A 7730-nucleotide genomic window follows, 5' to 3' on the forward strand; every position below is an offset into this window, starting at 1 on the left:
GTTGGGCTAGGGTCAACTGAGTACCAGTGTTGGGCATTCTCAATGGGAGATGTGGACATTGTGTCTGATGCTGGTGTTTGGGTATAGTGCTCACAAAACCCTGGCGTTGCTGCAATGTTTTTGTTTGGCATTGTAGTGCATCCCCTCCTAGAACCCCATGGTGGGTGGAGTAAGTGGGCACTGAATCTTTCTCTTTTCATTATGGATCCCCCAAATCCTCAGAAAAAATAAAATAGTTAAAAAACAGCTAATTGGTAAATGACTACATCTTGTAAACTCTAACCAGCAATCTTCAACCCATTCTGAACCTGTACCTCGTTTTTTGTCAGACAAACTTTCAGGGCAAATGTCTCCCTTTTTTTATTCAGAAAGGATTAGAGGGGCCTGACATCTTGGAGGAAACATCTACACCAAAACACATCAAACTCTTCTTGAATTTAAAGGATATTGGGGTTACTTGCTATTGTTCTGATTTTAACTGGATCTGGCAGGAGGATGTTTTTCCTGATGATTGGTGCTAGGCTATTGTCCTCCCTTTCTCTAAGCCTGGGATTGATCCCAAGATTCCTTCTAATTATTGTCCAATTGCTTTGACTAGCTGTCTCTGTAAGGTCTTAGAGAGGATGGTTGATGCTCATCTTGTTTGGTTCCTTGAATCAAACAACCTCCTCTTGCTCACCCAGTGTGGGTTCTGTCAACAGCACTCCACCATGGACCACCTGATTCAACTTGAGACCTTGATCAGGGAAGCCTTTCTCAAGAGAGAACATCTTGTTTCTGTTTTCTTCGATTTTGAGAAGGCTAATGACACTACGTGGAGGTTTGGCATTTTGTGGGACCTCCACTCATATGGGTTGTGTGGCCATCTACCCATTTTTATTCATAACTTTTTATTCGACAGGTGATTCCGAGTCTGTGTGGATTCGACACTTTCCCTTTCTTTCACACAGGAACATGGAGTCCCCTAGAGCTGTGTCTTGAGTGTCACACTTTTCAGTATAAAGATCAATGCTATCACTACAAAACTTCCTCCTACTGTTACTAATGGCCTCTATGTCGACGACTTCCACATCCCATGTAGGTCATTGAACATGGGGTTTATTGAGTGACAGCTTTAGACTGCCCTCAGTCGCTTGTTGAAGTGGACCACAGCAAACGGTTTTACCTTTTCTTTTTCGAAAACCGTTTGCATGCATTTTTGCCACCAACCAGGTCTACACCCTAAGCCCTGTCTAGTTGATGGTGTTCTTCCTGTGGTCCCTGAGGCAAAGTTCTTGGGGCTTATCGTTGACCATAAGCTTACTTTCATTCCTCACATAAAGCAGCTACATGTCAAGTATACAAGGGCACTGAACATCCTCCTTGTCCTCTCTTCCACCTCTTGGAGAGTGGATCAATGTTTTATGCTTAAGATCTATCATGCCCTTATTTGATCCAAACTGGATTATGAGTCTATGGTTTTGCCAGGACTTCAGCCTTGAAGATGCTGGACCCCATTCACCATCTGGGGCTTCGACTCTACGTGGGGGCTTTCCACACTTCTCCAGTCCAGAGTTTGTACACTGAGTCCCATGAACCTCCTCTTCACCTCCACCATTTGCAACTTTCTCTATAGTATGCAACCAAGCTTCAATCCTTACCACAGCATCCCACCTGGGATTGTGTCTTTCTTTCTCAGTGAACTGTGCCCTTTCAGAACAGACGGTCAGCAATTCCTATCTTTGGCATTCATACCCAGGCACAACTGGCTGAATTTGTTCTATGATGATGATGTTGCTGTCCCCAATGATCAGCCCATTCCACCATGACTTATTACCATCCCTGAATGTGATCTTTCCTTGAGTCATCTGAGGGAGGCGGATACTCCTGAGTGAAGTACCGTCTTCTCTTTGCTGAACATCTTTTGACCAATTCTTCTATTCCTATTTATATGGATGGTTCGAAATCAGGTGATTTTGTGGGCTCTGCCATGATTTGTTGTGGCTCGGTGGTTGCTCACAGGATCCCCTCTACAGTTTCTGTGTTCACTGCTGAGTTGTATGCCGTTTCTCCTACAGCGATTGTACTATTTACACTGACTCCTTTAGCTCTCTACTGGCCCTGGAATTGCTTAATGTTAATTCTCACACTGTTCTCGTCGATATTCAACAATTTACCCATTTTTCTCTTATCTTCTGTTTCCATCCAGTTCTTCTGGGTACCTGGCCAAGTCAGTATTCGCAAGAACAAGCTCGCACTGCAGCTAAGTCCACCTGCTCTGGTGCTATCATGGCTGTGCCTGTCCTATATATGGACTACAGTCCTGCATTCAAGGTGTGGCTTCAAGCTGGCAGTTGACTTGGGGTGAGAAATGTCATAACAAGCTTTTCCAGATCATACCTTCTGTTGCTCTTTGTTACACAGATAAAACTAATGCAGTCTGTAAAATTAAAAAAAAATATTTCAATACAACAACGTAATATGGAGATTGAGTGTATTATATTAAAACACTTTTGGAACTTCATCATGGTATTACACTCCATGTCGTCAAGTTTAATCATACTCTACCTGACAAGCATACCTTTTAACAATAGCCCTACAGTATAGCTTACATAGCTAAAGGCATCTTCATAAGGCTGCCATGTCCAAAGCACACCCTTCGTCCTTTCCAGAAGCTATGTAGTGTAGTGCAGTTCCCAATGCTCAACATTAATCTCAACAGTCAAATCATACAGAAATGCATAGGTACTGCATCTGGCAACTTAATTTGTATGTTTTTAAATGGAATAGCATTAATACACATCTTGTTCTGTAGTTGCTTAGGGTATGCAACTGTTGATCACATGTATCATGTAAGAAGTTGTGTCACTTCTTTTCCAATTGTAAATTACTCTTTATTGTGTTGCATACTGTTACCTGGTGTACATAGATAGCTTTTGCCACTGATAAAATTTTGTATGTGTGTATTCTCAACCATTACAAGATGCTGTACTTTGCTTATCATGGCTTGGATATAACTTGTTGTAGGTCTCTATTTGGATGGTCCTGGTATCCCTAGTTGATTCACATTCCTTTGTTTAATAATACCATTAGGTGCAAAGTATATCCTCGAGATGGAAATTCTAAATCCCTGATATGAACTTATGATTTTTTTGCATTGGAAAGTGTTGTTATGTAACATTACACTACCTTAAAAAATGCCAAACAATGTCAAACATAGGTTTGATACATGCCATTCCACCATGACTTTATATCGATTGTCGTTGTAACGTGATTTCTGATTTGCATATTCAGATTTTTTTAATATAATATACTCAACCATCATTATTTGTACGTTATTATCTCTATAGTATTTATGTATGTCTGAATTTATTTGATTTTTGAACTTCTTCCTTGAAATTTTGCTCATGATCCCCACAGAATATAAATAAAAAAATTCTTTTAAAAATATTCCTAAGGATACTCATATGGTTTTTTTAGCAGGGCTCTTAGATTTGACTCAACAATTTCAGTAATTTTGAAATCTGAGCCTGTAAAAAAAATAAGTCTGTGGTAGAATTTCATAGTGTGTGTGATTTTAAACATGTACCATAGCATGTTTCCTCAATTTTTACAACTAATTCCTTATGCTAATTCTGAATAAGGATGTACAATTGACTTCTAATTCCCACATCTTGGATTTCAAAGGAGCTAGATCATTTTATGGTATTTCTCATACAAGATAAAAGATACATTGTTATCATTCTTCATCCAGAAACTCCAGTCCGAGATTAAGACGAGTGAATCTAGTTTATGCGAGTTTCTCCAGGTGTCTCACGTCTTGCTGACTGATCAACCACCCAGCCTTCTTCCTGAAGACTCCAGTGTTCAACATGGAAGTGTGAAATTTTACAGCACAGGTCAGAAAGCACTGCTTAAATTTACTGTAGAAAAACAAAAAATCATCATTACCTACACAGTTTTTTATTCCAAGGGAAAATACATACAGATATTTGATGTTATAACAATCGTGTATTCTGCTACACTGGTAGGAAGGAGCTTAGTTTGTTGCTATTTATTATAAACAACGTCAGAATGACGAAGAAGGACAATACATATGTATAATCCCCCCCACACACACACATACAAGAGTACAGTAATAAAAGTTTTACTGTTTTTAAAAGATAATGAAATAATTACGTAATGTTATGTGTCCATCTAGGAGGAAGAATGGAAGAAGTGAACTTTACAGTGGTGTTATTTCCAGCTGAAAAAGCATTATGTGGTAGGTGTCGGCGTTACACAGCAAATAGTCTAGCCCATCCTTGCCAGTATTGCTTAGATGTTCTGGGATCACAGTGGAAAGAGTGAGGATACGTATCTAGATTACAAGGTATGGTTGTGCTATGTCTACTCAATATCAACGAATTAAGTATACTTGAAAGAAGCTTCGTCACTACAAAACTAGTGCTAAATCGAACATCACAGGAGGATGTATATATGAACAAGAACTTTTATAGTCTTAAGAATGGCAATAGATAGTGGAAGAAAAAATCAAACAGAAATATAAGTATTTGTGAAGGACAAAAGCTGAAATTGAAAGTTTTATGCTGGTGTTATAAAACATTATGGCAGAAGGACACTTTTGAACCTCACCATCTTAAAAAAAAAAAGATTTTAGATGATGTTAAACAGTTTGAGAGAGTTGTTACATTGAAAGTTTAGTTATCCAGAAGATTATGAATAATGTTAAACAGTTTTGAGACAGCTGTTATATGGAAAGCTTTGTTATCCTGAAGATTACGAATAGCATTAAACAGAGTTGAGACAGATGTTATATTAAGAGTGTAAAGTTATATTGAAGATTAAATGCACAAATACTTTAACTTAGGTGTACATACACTGAAATTGCTAAAGATAACACTGTTTACAATCTAGACTAAAATAAACTTAAAAAGCTGATGCCCTTTTCTACTTAGTAAATATTGTGATCTAACAGTAAATAATCCATATCACAAAATGTTGTTACACCGTTGATTTGATAACTACAGTTTGTGGTTTTACCCTCTGAATGCACCAATACAAAAACTTGAGATTTGCATGGTTAAACAAAAAAGGTGTGTGTGTGTGTGTTTATGTACCTATAGGATACTTTGCTTGTTAATGACATTTTTATATTACCAGCACTATGATGTTTTTAAAAACTTATCACATTAAATGGGTATGTGACATGGAGGGATGTAATAGCTAATTTGGTCAGATTGCTTCTTTCTTATCACTTTATTGAACAGTTTCAAAACTGAGATATGCATGGATAGATATCTCAAGCAGAGTAATCAGTTCACATGATTAACATTTTCTTCAGAATGGATAAAAGTTAAAAAAAAAATTGTTCCCTTAATAGCACATGTTTTTAAAAAAGTATTCAAAAATGAAAGACAATGTACAATGTTTATTTAAGTTATAATTTTCATTTTTCCAACATATCTTAAATACAGTCTTGACAAGTGACATATTTAAGTGTCTCATGATCAAAACATTTTACAGCTCATTTACTTGTATTCTTGATAAAGTATTATTAACCATGACTTGAATAATGTTTTTTAACCAAATTTATTTACATCCAGCTAACAGAATTTTAGAGTGAACTTATAGGCATACTGATTTCAAGTAGAAAGAGGTAATTATTTCTTTATACAAATCCCTAATTAGGCTTCAGTTGGAATTCTGTGTCTAGTTTTGGTTTCCTTTCTAAGAAAGGATACTAAAATCTTTTCTCTTCAGAAAAGATGGGTAAGAGGTGATCTTCTGATTGTGCTATATTCTGAAGATAATAGGATGAGAGGACACAAGTTTAAGACTTGGAAATTACAGATGAGGCTCCAGTAAAGACATATTTTTCAGATATGGGTGATTGGCTTTGGAGTGAGTTGCTGTTTGTGATAATGGAGGCCAATGCTTCACAAGAATTAATGATTTCTTGAAAAATAACATGTACATTTAAATTTTTACTTTTTCTGAAAGGTGCCTGGGCTGTGTTGTTGCCTGTATGTTATCTTCAAACTTGCTTCAACCTATTGATAATGAAAGATCTTAATTCCATTCTTAAAAATTGGAAAAGCTGGATATTTGTGAAATCAACAGACAAAACAGACTCACATCGAAAAGTCTGATGATCAAAATATTTTATGGCTCATTTACTTGCATTCTGGACATGATATTAAAATAGCTTACTTTTATAGGCCTTTATCTACCTAACACAGTACTGTGAAAAAAATTTCTGATCTAAATATTTGAATCTTATAACTTTTTCTACATTTAATATTAGGCAAAAACTTTAAAAATTCCAAAAATATTTTTCATAGGACTATTATTAACCTTTATTACAAGTAAGTTTTGTCCTTTTTAATATCAAATTTAAACAAAACCAATGTTTTCACTCTTTACATTCAAGTAAGAAATTTTCACAGCAGATTCAATTAATCATTAAAAGTACAGTGTATATATATATCATTTCTGTTAATCTTTGTACAATGGACACAGGCTAGCCTATAGTTTCTTTGCATGTCTGTAGTACATTACAAAATTTAAATTATTTCCTTTACCTTGACTATAACTGAATATTCATACTGTATTAAGTTTTCTTAAAACTTTTCCAATATCATTCATGTAGGAAATAAATACAAAATGCCAATTTATAGAATCAGAGGCTGTTCTTTATACACAGAGCATGATTTAGTCAGTAAGACTGTTCAAACACTTTTTAAGAGGAAATAATTATATAGAATTAAAAAGTTTATTAATCACTTGAGTCATAAAGACTGCAGGGGAAAATGGTCACGTCCAAAATAATCTTACATATCTGACAGTAAATATTGAAAAATTTACATTAATCACAAACTCAGTAGTAATAGCAGTAAATGTTGTTTACTATATTTTATTTTTACCATGATAAAGTTGATGTAGAAAAGCATCAAGAGTTGATATTGTTCAGTTCTGTCATACTCTGAATGGTTTCTAACAAACTAATAGCAATTTCCTGTTCACTGTGATTCTCTGGTAGGCAATTGATCACATGACTAACAAGAAAGGCTGTATTTTGAAGAGGTGGGTTGGTGCAACGTAATCCCTCTGCATCCTGGAAAAACAAAACATTTCAATATTTGAAAGCATGTCCTACTGGATAATAACTCCATTTATTTTCCTCTTGTATATTTCTAGAATAAAGAAAAAAGTCAGTGTGATGTGCACGTGGTTAGTTGATTGAACCAATTATGTGTATCTACACAAAATGTGGCAAACTTTTAGTAAAATGTACAATTCTTTACACCAAAAATTAAATGCGTTACAAAAGTATTTGTGAAATGATGTCAGAGTGCAAGGTAATGTTCATATTTTTGTCCATCATACAATTTGCATACCTATATATTTTTTTTCAGTATATCTGGTATTTACACTTCTCTACCAGCAATGTTAAGGTAAATGAATAGTTAATAACTAACAACAAATACATAATACCTTGTTGAATGGCACTATAAAAGGTTATGGCCTGTGCACTTTGGCCCCTACCCATAAGGTTAATAACCCAAAAAGAAATACAAACCAACACTCTAATGTGATCATTTTCATATGCACTAGTTCAAAGCCATACATCACTCTACCATGAAGCATTTTATAAAATATACACCTGGAAAAAAGTTAAGCACCCCCGTGTTTTTTTCAAGTGATTCAGATTCGACGTTCTTGTGACTGATTATAAATTACCATTCAAT

At 35.4% G+C, this 7730-nt stretch overlaps 2 protein-coding genes across 3 annotated transcripts in view; one reads left to right on the forward strand and one right to left on the reverse strand.

The window, feature by feature from the left end:
- LOC106461640 (isoleucine--tRNA ligase, mitochondrial-like) overlaps nucleotides 1-4795 on the forward strand; it is a 54999-nt gene extending 50204 nt beyond the window's left edge. The window contains exons 22-23 of the mRNA XM_013921477.2: nucleotides 3734-3878; nucleotides 4181-4795. Coding sequence (XP_013776931.1) covers nucleotides 3734-3878; nucleotides 4181-4329 — 294 coding nt within the window. The 3' untranslated portion in view covers nucleotides 4330-4795. The remainder of the gene's footprint in view (nucleotides 1-3733; nucleotides 3879-4180) is intronic.
- LOC106461645 (rab3 GTPase-activating protein non-catalytic subunit-like) overlaps nucleotides 3654-7730 on the reverse strand; it is an 80451-nt gene continuing 76374 nt past the window's right edge. For both annotated transcript variants that reach the window (XM_022388648.1, XM_013921485.2), the window contains exons 32-33: nucleotides 6906-7096; nucleotides 3654-3902 (exon numbers count right to left, since the gene is read on the reverse strand). In XM_022388648.1, the coding sequence (XP_022244356.1) occupies nucleotides 6932-7096 (165 nt within the window). In that variant the 3' untranslated portion in view covers nucleotides 3654-3902; nucleotides 6906-6931. The remainder of the gene's footprint in view (nucleotides 3903-6905; nucleotides 7097-7730) is intronic.

This window comes from Limulus polyphemus, unplaced genomic scaffold (genome assembly GCF_000517525.1).
Source record: "Limulus polyphemus unplaced genomic scaffold, Limulus_polyphemus-2.1.2 Scaffold1003, whole genome shotgun sequence".
In the NCBI taxonomy this organism is placed as follows: domain Eukaryota; kingdom Metazoa; phylum Arthropoda; class Merostomata; order Xiphosura; family Limulidae; genus Limulus; species Limulus polyphemus.